Genomic DNA, 17542 nt, shown 5'->3' on the forward strand with positions numbered 1-17542 from the left:
CTGACAGTCCGCAGTTTTGACCATCTCTGTACTCACTGTTTTCATTCAGGTTTTTCCACTAGTTGGTGCCTAATCCACTTCTGCATAGTTCCTTTCAAAGCTCAGGACTCCAGGATTATCTTCTGTATCTCTGTCAATTGGTTTTTCTTTTCTTTGTTGAAGAGGGACTATGTTGCTTGTCTGCCTATTCCTCCATCTTACCGGAAGTCCAGTTTTGACCTCTTCTATTGAGGAATTTTTAATATTAAAATTGGCAAAATATTTGGACAGGAGTTCAATGAAAAATTCTGGCTAAGCATTTATAAAATGGCAGACTAAAATTGTTCAATTTCTGACAAAATTCATTAGACAAGCTGATAAATGATCTTTTTTTTCATTTGCTAACAGAAGGAATGAAACAGAGTTTATACTTAAGAATACATATGAATTTTATTTAGTACAAAAAAGTTTAAGAGTTTTTACTTCAGATGGAACTTAAAGTTCACTAAATGCACGGAAAATGTTTAATATTTAAAAGCTGTTGCGTAGTGCCTAAGGCACTGACTGCTAACCAGAAGGCTCGTGGTTCAAACTCACCAGCCACTCCTTGGAAGGAAGGTTGGGCAATCTAGTTCTGTAGAGATACTGCCTCAGAAACCCAAGGAGGGGTCGCTATGAGTTGGGACCAACTCAACAGCAGTAAGTTTGGATTTTTGGTTTTAACACTGACTAAATTGAAGGGATAGATAGGTATCTATAAAAATTAAAGAAACCTAAGACAAATGAATAGAGCCAAAATAATACAAGAAAACAGTGAAAGTGTATTTCAGAAAAAAGAGGAATTGGTAGAATCTAAAATGAATAAAATATTTAAAACTTCCCATAAGCAGCATGTTATAATATTAATCTAAACAGGCTATAAAAAATGTGAATTTAATAAGATAGGTTATATGATCTACATTCCCAAATGCACACTTTCTTTGAGGCTTTTCTTTTGAATCGTAGGGCTAAATATCCTTTCTGACAGCAGTGTGTTTGGGTCTATTTTTCTGTCTCATTTTCTTCCACTAGCAATTATCCCTTTCAAGCGCATGTCTCCTGGTGGCTTTAATGTTTCCCAGCGTTCCACCTGGGCTTGCCAATTTGGTCTCCCTTCCTGTCTTTACCAGCTGGGATGTCTGCATTCTTTCTAAAAAGTGAAAATACTCAGCTGGCTTTCTGTACCTTTTCTTGTCATTGTAAAAGGTTATCATACCACCATCCTCTCCAAGTGTTAGATTCCAACACTGAGGCTCCTCTCTGTAACTATACTCTGGCTATGACATGAAGGAGTAATTTCAGTATTTTTGTTCCTATGGAACTAGCCAAGAGACCTAATTCAAAGAGTCAAACACATCAAAATAATAGTAAGTGCTCTGTAAGAGGCTAAATTGACAACACAAGGAATTAATATCCATCACAGTCATATCCCACCATTGGTCTGTCAATTTGTTGTACTGTGGTAGTTTGCATGTTGCTGTAAGGCTTGAAGCTATGCACCAGTATTTCAAATACCAGCAAGGTCACCCATGGTGGACAAGTTTCAGTAGAGCTTCTAGACTAAGTACAAACTAGGAAGAAGGATGTTGTGGTGTACTTCTGAAAAAAATGGCCACTGAAAACCTTATGAATAGCAGTGAAACACTGTCTGATGTATTACTGGAAAGCTTTATGAATAACAGTGAAACAATGTCTAATATAGTGCTGGAAGATGAGCCCCTCAAAATATGACTGGGGAAGAGCTGCCTTCTCAAAGTAGACTCGATTTTAATGATGTGGATGGAGTTAAGCTTTCTGGACCTTCATTTGCTGATGTGGTATGACTCAAAATGAGAAGAAATAACTGCAAATATTCATTAATAATTGGAACATGGTATGTATGAAGTATGAATTTAGGAAAATTAGAAGTTGTGAAAAATGAAAAAGAACGCATGAAGCTTGATATCCTACACATTAGATGAGCTGAAATGGACTGGTACTGACCATTTTGAATCAGACAATCACAGAATCTACTATGACAGAAATTGAAGAGGAATGATGTCACTTAGAACACTAAGGTGCACCTGACCGAAGCCATGGCATTTTCAATAGCCTCATACGCATGCAAAAGCTGGATAATGAATAAGGAAGACCAAAGAAGAATTGATCCATTTGAATTATGGTGTTGGGAAGAATACTGAAAATACCATGGACTTCCAGGAGAATGAACAAATCTGTCTTGGAAGAAGTATAGCTAGAATGCTTCTTAGATGTGAGAATGGCCTGACTTCATCTCATGTACTTTGGCTATGGTGTCAGAAGAGCCCAGTTTCTGGAGAAGGATATTATGCTTGGTAAAATAAAGGTCAGTGAAACAGGCGAAAACTCTCAATGAAATATCCTGACACAGTGGCTGCAATGATGGGTTGAAGCACAGCAAAGACTGAGGATGGTGCGTGACTGGGCAGTGTTTTGCTGTACACAGGGTTGCTATCAGTCAGAGCCAACTCAATGGCACCTAACAACAACAACAATTCAAAACAAGTGTAAAACATTTTTATATTAAATAATCCATTATTTTGCCACTGAAATAATTGTTAGCTTTGCAAAGTATATTCTAAGATGTTTGGATGTAATAGACTCACATTTTTTGTATGGGACTTACTGTCATCTTGTATCTGTATGTGATTGCTTTACGCTAAGGAATAATTAGTTATACAAGTTATGCACTTTAAGTAGTGTAACCATACATGTGTGGGTGTATTTTTTAAAGTACTGTTTATTAAAAAAGGTATATAATCTTATTTTTTCTGAAAGTGACAAAACAGACTTTATGAGCAACTTACTTTATAATAATTATGCGCTGCTGATCTTCCTGTACTCGAGTTGGGCATCTCCAGTTGGAACAGTAACTCTCTTGAATGGTAGACATGAGATTTTCAAGATTTCTTGTAAAATTATCATGCTCATTCCCAAACAAATCAATTACTAGTGAAGCTTTATGAACTTCAGATTTGTACTGCTGTTTTTCCATCTTGTCCCAAATCCAAAGTAGCTTCACAGTTGTAAAACTGTAGGTGTCCATTAAATAAAGAAAACAGTCTATAAACTCTCTACCTAAATGAAGAGAGAGTTCCCTGGGGAAATTTTCATTTTCATTAAGAATGACATATAATAACATCAAGAATCCATCTATGGTGCAGGTATTTTTCAGTCTTATTTCAACATAGAGTGGTGTACAGGATACTGCCTTGCGGCCAGCTTTGAGAGTGAAAACACCTCCCCAAGGAAGAACAGGCCTCCAAAATGAGCGATCTTGGTTATAGTTATTTTTAATTGATGCTTTGATCTCTTCAAACAGTGTCTTCATCCTGAATTTTAAAGGTATAAAATACAACATATAAACTTGTGACTTTGCATGTTAAATATATGAGATATATTAAGTGAAAATAAAGCTATGTAAAGATTTCAACTAAATATGGTTAAATGTTCTCCCAACGCAACAAAAAAAATTTAAAGCTATTCAAGCTATGTCCTGGTTACCTAGTGCCGCTCATGGGATGGCCTTGACAAACAGGAGTTTATTCTCTTACAGTTTGGAGGCTTTAAGTCCAAGTTCAAAGTGCCAGGCTCCAGGGGCTGGGTGAAAAGCCCCTTAACCCTGTGGTCTAGCTCTGCCTCCTGCTCCTGGCTCACTGGAGCTAGAGGCATTTCTTCACTCAGACAGCTGTTGGCTGCTGAGACTGATAAGCCCAAGGTTGACAAGTCAAAAGGCACAGTCCTGATGTTACCAAACCAAATGTCAGGCCAGGAATTCAAGTTCATTGTAAGTCCCAAGGTCAGCAGAGTGTGGCAGGCTGCTGAACAATGACATGGCTACATGCAGGGTCCAAGCGTGCCATAATGCTAGAGATCATTCCCAAAGACATTTCTTATATATGGGAAGCAGATCACATACCCAAAGCAGCTACTCAGCTGCTTGTGGTAGATCCCACCATGGAGTTGACTGCCAGTATCATCATGGGGAATGACTACCACCAGCTGCCCAGCCATTCAACCAGGCCCCGCCAAGTTGACACACAAGTTTAACCACCACAACTCCACCTCTTGTCAACTTGGCATCTGTACAGATCTCTCTCACTGGGTGGCTCCAGTCCCCTAGTTCCTCTAAGTGGCGACCTCACCCTCTTGGCCTGGAGGACCCGTTCCTCTCCCTCTTGGGCATAGCAGCCCTGCCCCCTCACTCTTGGGCAGCGGCTATGGCTCCATCCCACTGGCTCACATGAACGAGCAGCCTACACTCCAGAACTAAGGCTTGGCTCTCTGAAACCTAGGGGGCTGTGGTCATTCTACCCCCAAAGGTCATAGTCCTACCCTTCCAGGGTGAGGCAGCTCTGCTTCTATTTTCTTGGTCTCCACTTCTGCCGATTAACGCTGAAGGCAACCTACTCCGCTGGAAAACCCTGCCCCAAAAGCACTTGGCTTTCTTGCTCCATGGGCTGGACAACCTGCTACTCCATTTTGTGCCAGTCTTTTCTACCACTTAATGCCCGAAGGTAACCTACTCCATCAGTAAGCCGCCTAACCAAAGGCATCAAGATTTCTCCTCCATGGGCTGGTAAGGCTGTCGCTGTCTCATGCTGGTTCTCTTGGCTCTGCTCCTGCCGTCTCTCATGCCAGTCTCTCGGCTCTGCTCCTGCTGTCTCTCATGCCGTATGCCGGAGTCTCTCTGCCAGGGCCTTGGGTCAAGGATGCACTCCACTCCTGTTTCCACATTTTAGGTATCTGTCAGAGCAGCACCCCACTCTCTTGGTACCAAATTCTATTCTGGTTACCTAGTACCACTCTGACAAGAATATACCACAAATGGGATGGCCTTAACGAACAGGAATTTATTCTGTTACAGTTTGGAGGCTTTAAGTCCAAGTTCAAAGTGCCAGGCTCTAGGGGCTGGGTGAAAGCCCCTCAGCCTTGGGTTCCAGCTCTGCCTCCTGCTCCTGGCCCACTGGAGCTAGAGGTGTTTCTTCACTCAGACAGCTGCTGGTTGCTGAAACTGACAAGCCCAAGGTTCACAAGTCAAAAGGCACAGTGCTGATGTTACCAAACCACACGGTCAGGCCATTAATTCAAGTTCATTTTAAGTCCCAAGGTCAGATGAGCATGGCAGGCTGCTGAACAACAACATGGCTGCATGTAGGGTTCAAGAGTGACATATGCTAGAGACCATTCCCAAAGCTGCTTCTTACATAACCCAAAGCAGCTACTCAGCTGCTTGTGGTAGATCCCACCATGGAGCTGACTGCCAGTGTCATCATGGGGAACGACTACCAGCAGCTACCCAGCCACTCAACCAGGCCCAGCCAAGTTGACACACAAACATAACCAGCACAAGCTATGTACCATTTTCTTAGCAACATGAATGGTGCAGAGCATTTCACAAACTGCTATCTTTTTAAAAAAATTTTTTTTTGAGATACAGAATGACCATTTGAAGGGCCATTATAGTAGCTATATTATTGATTTTGTCTATGATATAGGAAAATCAATGTAATAAAAAAATCCTAAATGAAATAAAATTATTTAAAGATATAATTAAATTTGGTTAGGTATACTCCTAACGTAAACCTCCTCTTCCCCCCAAAATATATCTTATTTTCTTGTAAATATGCATGGTCCTATTTAAGAAACCGATATATTAAAATCCTTACTTGGAGTACAGAATAATGGTCATTTGATAGTCTTTATATTAATCACACTACATATTTAATTTGTGGTATAGAAAAATCCTGTTGTGATAGGTTAATTCTACCATTTAACTGTGAAAGATGACACATGGGAAGTAACTGAAAAGTTAACTGAATAGCAATGTAACTAATACAAAAATCATTTCTATCTACTTTAGGATTTGTACTTTTAATTTAGAACTGTGCTGATATCTTATAGTTCTAAATATAGAGACCATGACGAGAAGATCTGATTCAGAACTGGATAAATATTCCTATTACCCCCTATGTATACTTTGGTTATCAGCTGAAGTAACCTTACTCTCTAGAATAGCAAACACTTACCTTTACCCTCACCTTGAGAAGGCTAAGCATTTGAGGCTTGACAGGGTTTTAATAAACACAGTTGTGTCCTATGTATGTTATATAAAACAAAATCTAAAAAAAAAAATGAGAGGAATGAGATCCTATTGAAATTGTATTAAAAAAAATTGCTTTACTTTGGACAAATGTCTAAACTAAAAATAACATGTTTTCCAATGTTCCTTTTATGGGAATATGTATTTTTATGAAAAAGGACAGCATCTGAGGAAGCATGTGACTACGGTCAATGTCTTATTTTGGCCATCTTTTCATAAACCACATCCTCCCAAGCACATGAACCCAACACTCAATAATAATGCAGATCTGTGTTTTCAATCATTTGTGTGATACATAATTAAAAAATGATTTGGCAACACTAGACTAAAAATTCAGTTTTGTAATATATTAAACATACCCACCCCCCCCCCCACCCACCCACCAAGTGTTAGGCTTGAAGCAAGATACTGTGGACTCTGAAGTGTAGATGTTTATATATAGCATGCTTACATGTTGGCTCTAGTCAACCAATCATTTACGATTAAGAGGGTGTGGCAAATCTGGAGTCTAGGAAAACACAAATTCAATTTCTTCTCAATAGGACCAGTTTCCTGAGCAGATTTAAAAAAATCATGCAGCATTCAAGTAAGAAAATAACCTTCTTTATGGTGTGTTTATTTCTGTTGAATTTTAAAGGTCTTTCTAGCATGTTTGTAAGATTAAGAGCCTGAGTTCAGATTCCTAAGTATTGCACTGGAAAGAAAGCCTAAACCTCAGTAGTATTTCTCTTCAAATTATCTTTTAGACATGACCAAATGAAAAGTACAGTTCAGTAAAGCAATACTTATGCTCTCAGGGAATTAAACTGCAATGGTACACATACACAGAAAATATGAAACTAATTTTTTGGTCTTTTTCTGGGGGAAAAAAGGGGATAGTTGGGATTGGAAAAAACTAGAAGACACAATCTAGTTTCAGCATTAACATGGTGATCTGTCCCAGAGTAATTTACAACAAAAAGGATAAGTAAGACGGAGAAATGGCTGCAAACAGCTTTACTTAAAAGTCTTAAGTTTTCACCACACCCTCAGAAGGCTGTTTCGTTAAGCACTGCACTGAAAGCCCAGGAAGAGGTGTTTGTTGGCTGAGAATATTTACCTGCTTCAACAGGCCCTTCATTTTGAATAAACCTGGCAATCCCTCGACTCTTTCTCTGGCTTTCTACACTGGCTGTGACACTAGACAACTTGCCCTAGGCATTGAATGATTGACTCTGTAAAGGTTAAGGAAAGAGTTCCCTTTCTAATCAGCGCCCGGAAATATTCTTCCAAAAAATAGCCACGCGCACCCACTAGCAGCTAGCGCTGAGCTTCTGGGCAGAGCCGCGGGGGTCGCGCTGCAGCAACATCCTCCGGGGTCCGGCCACGCCCACCCAGCTGCCAGTCCCTAGCCCGCTGAACCCTGTAAGGCCTGGCACAGAGGACCGGTTCCGCAAGGCGGGCGGGTCCCTGAAAGAGGAGCCGGTGGCACTGCCAGGCTCGGGCAGTGCCCACCGAACTCCTGTGTCTGCGGGCAAATAAGGAATCGGGGGAGGGCCGTCCGCAGAAGGCGTTCCCACACCGGCCAGTCTCCGTCCACCAGGAAGCCGACTCCTCGTACCTCCTCGGGGACCGAAAACCGCCGGTGCCGCCGCACCCGTCGCCGCCGCCGCTTGCTCATGGAGAGCCAGGGCTGCCGCCACCGCCGCCTCATCTACTAGCACCGTCGGCTGTCTCGGCCTCCCCCGGCCTGAATGCTGGGCTTCGGCACGGCCTCCATCGCACCCGCTGCGGCGGAAGCCACCGCAGCTCCAGCGCCCAGGCCCGATCCGATCGGACCCACAGAGCCAGGACAGCTGGACACGTTGTTTCTTATTACGGAGGAAGATTCGGCCTGACCTCTGCCCTCCTCCCTCAGCACTCAGTAGCCTAACAGCGCTGCTGCGCTTGCGTGAAGACGCTGTGGCCAAACGTGCGCGTGTCGAGTGTGTATAGTATCCAGATTCGCCAATGAAAATCAGGATCAGGTGCAGGGGGCGGGACCTCGCAAGTGAGGCGGGGTTCCAGTATTAGGAGGGTAGGTGGGGCAGCCGGAAGTGGGGAGAGTGCACGAAGGTCAAGCTTTGCTGGCAAACCTGTTTGGCTTTTGGGGTGTGTACCAGTTTACGAATTTCTTGTTTTAGGTTTCTGTCTTAACGTCTCAGGTTCTTAACTCAGAAGGAGATAACTTTGTTTCTGTAGTAAATCATTAATTATTGAAGCCTCTTAAGTATATATTTAGAAAAAAAGTTAATTATGTTACGTGATGTTCAGGGTTCAAGATAATGACTGGCCAATACTGGGTAATTTACAGTGGAGAGTACCGTTAAAAGTTAGATGATCTTTAGGCCCATTGTAAATTTGAAAAAATTCAGTTTTGGCGATGATAAGGTTCTATGCATCGAAGACTCTGCTGGAAATTGAAGGTAGGCGTAGTTAATGCCAGATCCTGTGCCCTCAACCGCTATTCTCTTTTGGTAAACTCTAGTTCTTTTATCCTCCCATAAAAACTCTAAGCCTCAAGTGGTGCCCTAGTAAGTGTTAGTCCACCTTTACCCAGTTAGAAATACAAGTTATGGTAGAGCAAATTCAGGGTCTGCTTAAAGTAAAAGCAAAAGAAGTTTGTTGGGGGATAGAGCTATTCACAAGGAGCTCTGGTGGTAGTGTGGTTAAGGCATTCAGCTGCTAAGCAAAAGGTCCATGGTTTGAACCCACCAGCCACTCTGCAGAAGAAAGATGAGGCAGTATAGTTCTGTAAAGATTACAACCTTAGAAACCCAATAGGGGTTTCCTATGAATCAGAATTGACTTGATGGCAGTGAGTTTGGGTTTGGTTTGGTTTGTGTTGAGATTCACAGGCAAAAAGTCCACTCTGAAACCTATCCTGCAAGTGAACAACCCTTTAAGAACGTTTATAAGTGTGGATTATATGTTTAACTGACAACCTCTCACAAGACATAAACTTTATATTGATTGGGCCATTATTTTCCCCAAAACAGATAAGGTAGACAGTTTCTGAAGAATGGCAGTGAGACAGGTATTAGAGCTTAAATTCCGAAGCATGTGGTTTGTGGCAGTACAACTTCCCAAAACAAGGGGGTCTGCTGCTTGTACACTGATTGCTTGAATAATTTCTTTTAGAAAGATCAGCACAAGGCTGGCCCCTATAAGGCAGAGGTTAAAGATGTCCCAAATGTCCAACTTCTTCAAACTACTGTGCCACTCCGTCATTTGTGATGCCCTCAGCACTCTCACTCCTGTTTTAGGGTTCCATATTTCTCTGTAATGTTGCATAGAACTCATAAACTCCTTAGGAAACGGTTCATGTGGTGGTAGTGGAGGCTGGCAGTCTGGCAAGTCCCAAGTCCGTGGTAGGTCTGGAGAATTCCCCCAACTCACATGGTTGCAGGGGCTTGTGAACCCAAATAGGTGGGTTAGATGACTGACTGGTTGCTGTCTCAAGTCGAGGGGTGATATGATGACAAGCCAAATGCAGGACTGGAGCAAGAGAGAGAACTTTCCCAGAACATTCACATAAATCCCTTGAGGAAGCTAAGGGTGGGGACTTGAGTCACACCCTCCAGTAAGGCAGGACTCAAGGTACATCCTACCCTATATGTGCATAGAAACTAGGATTTATAATACATCACAAAATGGAGGACAGTGGCTAGAAGGGCAACACCAAGCAATTCATTGCACTACAGGCCACCTCCTGGCTCTTCTAACCATTAACCCTTTCATATTTTTGCAGGATTAATTTGCTCTTCCTAATCATTTAATCAGTCCCAAAGTCATTAACAATTAGTCCTTCAGTAGGACAGAGTCCTAAGGGTGAGGTTACTCAGGTCCAGCCATTCAGATCTGCTGCAGGTGTCCATCTGTCTGATCAGGTACTCCAAAAGTTTGTCTGATCATCACCCTTTCTGGCCTCTGATAAAATTTGACTTAGAGAAGATTAGTCCCTTGCTCTCTTTAGGTATTAGCATAATGTTATATTTCCCCTGCTGCCTAACACATTTATTCATTCCTTTATGTTCAGCTATTATTTCCCCTTCCTCCCATGTGTCATTTATTTTTACCCAGAGTTTCTCACTTTGGGAAACAACATCAGGTTCAGCTGCTGTGGCACTCCAGAGTACTGGTAACAAAATCAGTCTAGCAAGTGCTTCCCCCTCAGTCCACTTCCATACATGTTGGGTAGGGTGACATAGGCACAACACTAGTGGGCTCTCTCAACCACTGGACAAGACAGTACTACTCACTGTCAACCCTAGTTTTGCCCTTGGAATACTGGTGTACAGTTTCAGGGGTATAGTTAACAGTCTCTTGCTTGAGGATCACCTCTGCCTCTGGCATCTGCAGCTGCATCTGGGTCATGGGACCACAGCTTCTGGTAGGAAGAAAGCAATATTAGGTGATGTGGGGAAGAATTGTACAATGACATCAGTGTCCTCCCCATACCCTCTTCGCCAGATCCCCCAGAAAAACAGGAATCTGTCCAGTGGTGATCCTCTCTTCACACCCCTCCCCAACGTTGAGTGTGAGCACACACTCATGAAGAAATATGAACCAGCTATTTATGCCTTTATTTCCCCCTGTTTTAAATAACAAATGTTTCAGTTGTCCATTCTAATTCTCTATCAAACCATTACTTTGAGGATGGTATGCAACATGGTATGCCCACTTAATACGTTTCTTGGCCCATTGTTGCATCCTATGGGCTGAAAAGTATGTTCCTTGGTCTGAGGAAATATAACTTGGTAGCCCAAATTCGTATAGTATCTTTTTGGTGTTTTTGGCGTTTGCATCTGTCACGGGATAAGCAAAGCCCAGTACAGAGTAAGCATCTATTACTGTGAGGACCCATTTGTAGCCACCTGGAGCCACTGACATCATTGGTCCTATATAATCGACTTACCAGCTACGTGCAGGGCCTTCCCCCCAGGGAATTTGCCCATAGCCATTAGTAACCTCTGTCATTCTTGCTGACAGAGCAGTCTTTATTGGCATCTTGTGCCTTAGAGGGTGCAAGAGGGATGTGTCGAGATTCAGCCAGTCTCTGCCTTGCTGCCGCACCCCCATTGTCCACTCATTTCACGGACCCAGTTGTACCAACATGTCCAATTGTTGATTCCAATCACCTTCTGATCCAGGGAGGGCATTCTTGTGATGGGCATCAACATGGCCTACTCTGATGTGTCCTCTGAATTCCCAGAATGCTTTCCATAGGTCCATACCCCTCGTGGGTGTTCCCTTGATAATACAATTTTCCATCACCCAGTTGCCTGATCATATAGCCAGGCCATTGGCCACTTCCCATGAATCTGTAAAAATCCAAACATATGGGTTTTCACCATTGCCCAATTCTTCCATGACAGGTAGGAAGACAGCCTGCAGTTCAGCCCATTGAGTTGACTTGTTCGTCCCTTCTTCAGTCAGGGTCTTGCCATCTGCTGGTCTTAATGCAGCCACTTTCCATATCAAATGTCCATGTACCCTTGAACTGCCATCTGTGAACCAAGCAGCCTTCTGCTTGTTAGCAGAAAATTGTTCATAGGACACTGTCCATGTGGCTATGGGTTCTGGCAGCTCAGGCAGTTCCAGGGTAGGACCTATGGGAAAAGAGGCTACCTGCTCATGGGTACAGTGGGTGCCTCCCTGCTTTCCTCCAGTAGCTTGTTTTTATCTGAACCATTTCCATTTTATGATGGAACTATTTTGGGCACTGCTTTCCTTATTAGGATGTTTCTCTGATATCACCTAAGACATTATGGGTATTTCAGGTCTCATGATGATTTTGTGTCAGTATGAGTTGGATCCGACTTGATGGCAGTGAGTTTGTTTTTTTTTTAGTTGTTTTGTTTTTTGTAATTCAGACATAGCCTGCTGTTGCTTGAACCCCCATTCAAATGCCATTTTCTTCCAAGTGGTTTTGTGGGTGGGAACCAGCAATGTTCCCATATGTGGAATATGTGTTCTCCAAATTCCATATAGAGCAATTAAACGTTGGGCTTCCTCCTTAGTTCTGGAAGCAGATAATGACAGCAACATATTCTCGATTGCCTGTGGAATGTCATGAGTGGCTCCTGCCCAAGTTAATCCCAAGAATTTCACTGTTTTGGCTGGGCCCTGGATTTTTGCTGGATTTGTTAACTAACCTCTGTTGATCATGTGGGCCATGCCTGTTTTCAGATCTGTCCTAGCCTGTTCTTCTGTGTTTGATATTAACATAGTATCATCAATGTAATGTATCACCATAGTTGAAATCTGCACCAAGTCTAAGTCTCTTTTAACCAAGCCATGACAGTAAGCTGGTGCATTCAGATGGCCCTGTGGCAAGAAAGTATATTGAGAGCATTCCTATGTGAAAGCAAACTGTGGCTGACTCTTTTCCAAGATGGGGATGGAGATAAAGGCATTTGCAAGATCAATCACTGAGTACCAGTCTCCTTTAGCCTGCTGTATTTTCTGTACCATTGATACCATGTGTGGCACAGCTGAAGCCACTGGTGGCACTACTTTATTTAGGCTTCTGCAGTCTACTGTCAGCTTCCATGAGCCAAATGCCTTTTTCATGGGCCATATAGGGTTGTTATACAGAGAATTTGTTGGCACAAAAACGCCAGCTTTAAATCAAAGCAGTCATTTCCTTTTGTCCACTAGGTATCCTATACTGTTTCAAGTTAACAACCTGAGTGGGTTTGGGCAGTTTTAATGGTTACTATTTAGCATGTCCAATCAATACTGGCCCAATGGCAGACTTACATGCCTTCAGTTTTACAATATTAGGTAGAGGGGGTGTTCTCCAATTAGACATAATATCCATACCAATAATACATTCAGGTAAGGGAGATGTGACTACTTCATACAACATCTGTTTAAATCTTCTAGTTCTCATCCAAACTTTCACCTTAGTCCCATCACCTGTTGCATCCTCATATCCCTTCCCCCCAAGTCTAACCTTAGGCCCCTTCAAGATTTCATTGACAGGTTTTGGGATGACAGTAACTTGGGTTCCTGTGTCCAGGAGCCCCAAGAAGGTCTCTTCCCCATTCCCAGGCCATTTTACCCACACATGTGCTTATGTCCTTGGGTCCCCTGCTGGAGACTGGACTAGAAGACCCTGGCCCCTTCATCAGTCTCTATCTCCATCAAGTAGCTGAGCCTCTGATTTAGTTGGTCCCAGGTGGGAGTTCCTATTATTAAATTCCTCCCTATTGGAGTGAATAGAACAGACTTGTTTAGGTCTTCTTAACATTGGGGGACCAGCAGGAGTTTCCATTGGTCCACCCAGCCTCCTGTAGTGCTGCATTGGTACCTTTGTCTCAACTCCATCAGTGTCCGCTGTATTCATTCCATTCCTTAGTAACCACTGGAAAATCTCCTACCTGCTGAAGTAAGTCCTTTCCCCATTGCCTCTTTCCATTCTTCTGTTAATCATTCTTACGTTTCTTGCATGTGTGAGACTCATGTGGGAACCTGTGCCAACAGACCCAACACAGCTTTTCAGATAGTTTTGTTTTTCAGTAGCAAGGTTACATGGGGTGCCCATGTCGAAGGGGCTCCCTTGATTACCATATGTGCTATGACCTGCGTAAGGGGCATAATTATTGGATGAATATCCTGATCACCATAAAGCCATTCCAGCATGGCTTGCATAAGCAGCACAGTAGCTGCTTCCTCTGGAGTATTCCAGGGGTATTTAGAGGGGGAGAGGGGCAGTTTCCCTTCTCAGGATACACAAACATGACTGCAAATTTTTATCCATTCCAACAGACTGGCTGCCCCGTCTGGGTTAACCTGTCCTGTAAATGGATCTTGGGTCAACATTTGTGCCTGTTCCATCGTGAGTTGTGGGTCTTGCATCAATTCAAACATACTCTTCCATTCTGTAGCATCCAAAACTAAAGACATTGCCTCCTGACTAGTCACTCTCAAAATCCATTTTAGTAAAAGTTCCTCGGGAAGCTGACAATACCGATCCTCAAACTGAAGCAACTCTTTTACACTATGCCCTCTGGTTTCAAAAAGTTCTTGGTTTTGCCTGTTCCCTTCCCAGCCTACCTTCCTGGTGACCAGTGGTCGTAGGGGTACTGCATATTGTTTTGATACAATTTTTCCTTTCTGGATAAGCCCTGAGAGTAGAGGTTGTAGCTTTGATCTGAATGGATCTGGGTTTTTTTCAGTGCTACAACCCACCCCTACAGTATTTTTTCCTTCCATTGAAGTTATAAGGAGCTCTGGTGGCCTAGTGCCTAAGGCATTTGACTGCTAACCAGAGGTTGGTGGTTCAAACCCACCAGCCACTCCGTTCCTGGGAAGGAAGGTTGGGCAATCTCCTTCTGTAGAGATACCGCCTCAAAACCCAAGGAGGGACCGCTGTGAGTTGGATAAACCAAACTCACTGCCATGAAGTCAGATCTGACTCATAGTGACCCCTTCTTGGGTTTCGAAGGCAGTATCACCCCGGAAGTAGATTGCCCAACCTTCCTTCCGAAGAGTGGCTGGTGGGTTTGAACTTCCAGCCTTCTGGTTAGCATTTACATGCCTTAAGCACCAGAGCTCCTATGAGTTGGATTGTTGTTGTTGTTGTTATGTGCCGTTGAGTTGGACCCTACTCATAGCGACCCCTCCTTGGGTTTCCGAGGCAGTATCACTACAGAAGTAGATTGCCCCATCTTCCTTCCGAGGAGTGGCTGGTGGGTTTGAACCGCCAGCCTTCTGGTTAGCAGTCAAGTGCCTTAGCCACTGTGAGCTATTGCAGTATTACTGATAACAACAACCAAGGAATAATAAGTCTTGCCCTTTCCTTATCACTCTGTATTTCCTTATGCATGCAAATAGCCAATTCTTCAGGAGTTAGATCCACCTGTCCTAAATCCCATGAATAGTTTTTTCCTTGGGTAACTGATCTCAGCAAAACAGCTGCTGCAATCCATGGATGTTTTTTAATTTTTATTATTTTTTTCACTCCATCTGTAAACTAAAGGTTTCTTATTCTCTCATTTATCTCCTTTTTCCCAAAACCACATATTCCATTGATGCTAAGCCATTGCAGCAAATCCATCATTCTGACACCAACTGCTTGAATAATTTCTTTTAGAAGGTGCAAAAACGACAAGGAGGCCACATGTTCTGACCTCCTCTAACCCTACAAGGGGAAGGCAGGATTACCAGCAGTAACCCAAGGCCTATTACTGCCAGGCCAGACATGTTGCCTCCCTCCAGTCTTTTCTCCAACCGTTCCTCCCAGAGCACCCACCACCTCTCTCCTGGGTTCGATAATTCACTGCAGTGGCCACACAGAACTCACGGATTACAGGGTTTATTAGGGAAGCACCAGGCTACAACTCAAGTTCAGGAAGGACGCTCAGTCTCTCTCCCAGCCCACCATCCCTCAGCCAACAGTCTCTCACAGTCTCTTTCCCAGCAGTGCTGGTCCCTCGGTGTCTCACTCAGCGATGCATGTCTCTTGCGTCTCTTTCCCAGCAGTGCGTGTCTCTTTCAGGGGCGCGTGTCTCTTTCAGCAGCACGTCTTCCTCCACCAGCAATCAGAGAGAGAGTTCTGCCTCTAGGAGGCCTCCTTTTGAGCCTGGAAGGGTGGTCAAACTAGCCAATCACAGCATCAGAACTCTAAGCACGTGAGAGAGAGTGGGAACTTCCCAGAACATTGTATTGTGCCACGCCCAACAGAAATAACCCAGGTGGGCGACTTTAAAATCAGGATCTCCTCCGTAGCTAATAGCAATTCCCACCTTAGAGTTTACAAAGACTTATGGGTAGAAAAGCCACACTAAGTAATTTACTACACCGCAGAAGGACAGCACAAGGCTGGTCCCTATGAGGTGGCAGTTAAAGATGTCCCAAATGTCCAACGTTTCCAAACTGCTGTGCCACGCCATTATCTCTGACATCAACTCCTCCTCCTCCTGTCAGTATTTTCCCTCCTGTCTTAGGGTTCCATATATTGCTGTAATGTTTAACAGAATGCACAGACTCCTAAGGAAACAGCTCACTTGGTGGTGGTGGAAGCTGGTAGGCTGGTAGGCTGGTAGGCTGGCAAGTCCCAAGTCAGTGGGTAGGTCTGGAGGATTCCCCCAACTCATGTGCTTGCAGGAGCTGGTGAACCCAAATAGGCGGATCAGATGACCAGCTGCTATCTCAAGTCTAGGGGTGAGATGATGATGAACCAAACGCAGGACTGGAGCAAGAGAAAGAACCTTCCCAGAGCACTCACTATACACCCTCAAGGAAGCTAAGGGTGGTGACTTGAGTCACACCCTCCAGCAAAGCTGACTCAGATTCTTCCAACCCTAAACAGACCTAGAGACTAGGATTTACAATACTTTATAAAATGGAGGACAATGGCTAGAAGGTCCATACCAAGCAATTCACTGCACTGCCCTTATTAAGAATAACTCAGAGGCAAGCCGAATAGAGTTTTCAGCAGTGTAGCTTTTATTATTTGCAAGCGAATAAGATGGGAATCTCTTTTTCCAAAGTACTGTCTCCTTGAACAAAAGCAATTAAGGAAGTTTTAAAGCCTAATGGGGATGTGGGGAGTTGTACATATTCAAAAATTTTGGAGAGGTGTCAGCCTTGCTCATAGGGGCAGAGTTATAGTCTAGCACAGAAGTGGCAGAAGGACCCCTTGTTTCTGAAATGGGTCGCTGTAGCACCAATCATGTAATCCTAGTGATTTTTGGTTCCTTGACATGAGTCTTAATGTTCTGGGTTCAGCTAAAGGGCAGAGTTGTTCTTTTTGCACAAGCTCCTGGATCTGGCTGGGACCAGCTCAGAGTGAGTGACTGCAAATGGGAGGATCAGCAGGAAATGGGGTGGGGTTTTTTCTTTGTCATTGGCTGATTACATCTCCCTCCCCCCAAAAAAACCCAAACCCACGAACATCAAGTTGATTCCGACTCATAGTGACCTCCATTGGGTTTCCAAAGTGGTAAATCTTTATGGAAGCAGATTGTCCCATCTTCCTTCCGTGGAACAGCTGTTGGGTCTGAACTGTCAGCCTACTGGTTAGTTGTCAGATGCCTTAGGCACTGTGCCACCAGAGGCTCCTTAGTTGCCTAATTAGGTCTTACTATTAGGAGTTCTGACTGGATGCCAGTGAGTTTTAGTTTAAATGGTGCCCTTACGTCCCATCTCCGTGAGTGATAAAAGGCTTTCTCTTTAGCTTAATTGGTCTCAAAGATAAAAAGCTTTTCTAAATTAGCTGGCTTCAACAGACTGTCTACATTGGAAGCCCTAATTCCATTTTTGAGGCTTAATGTAAGTTGCAGACCCCATTTCAGTTGTTTCTCCTAACATTGTGGCTGTGTATAGGCAAGTTCTAGGACAAGTCTAGGAAGAAGCAGTTTTCCCTCAGGAAGA

At 43.5% G+C, this 17542-nt stretch overlaps 1 protein-coding gene across 1 annotated transcript in view; it reads right to left on the reverse strand.

Annotated features, from left to right (window-relative positions):
* Positions 1-3367, reverse strand: part of CUNH14orf28 (chromosome unknown C14orf28 homolog) — a 19631-nt gene extending 16264 nt beyond the window's left edge. The window contains exon 1 of the mRNA XM_007950160.1: positions 2844-3367. Coding sequence (XP_007948351.1) covers positions 2844-3367 — 524 coding nt within the window. The remainder of the gene's footprint in view (positions 1-2843) is intronic.
* Between the last annotated feature and the right edge of the window lie 14175 nt (positions 3368-17542).

Source organism: Orycteropus afer, unplaced genomic scaffold, assembly GCF_000298275.1.
Source record: "Orycteropus afer afer isolate SDZICR_OR568_19922 unplaced genomic scaffold, OryAfe1.0 scaffold00265, whole genome shotgun sequence".
NCBI classification, from domain to species: Eukaryota; Metazoa; Chordata; class Mammalia; order Tubulidentata; family Orycteropodidae; genus Orycteropus; species Orycteropus afer.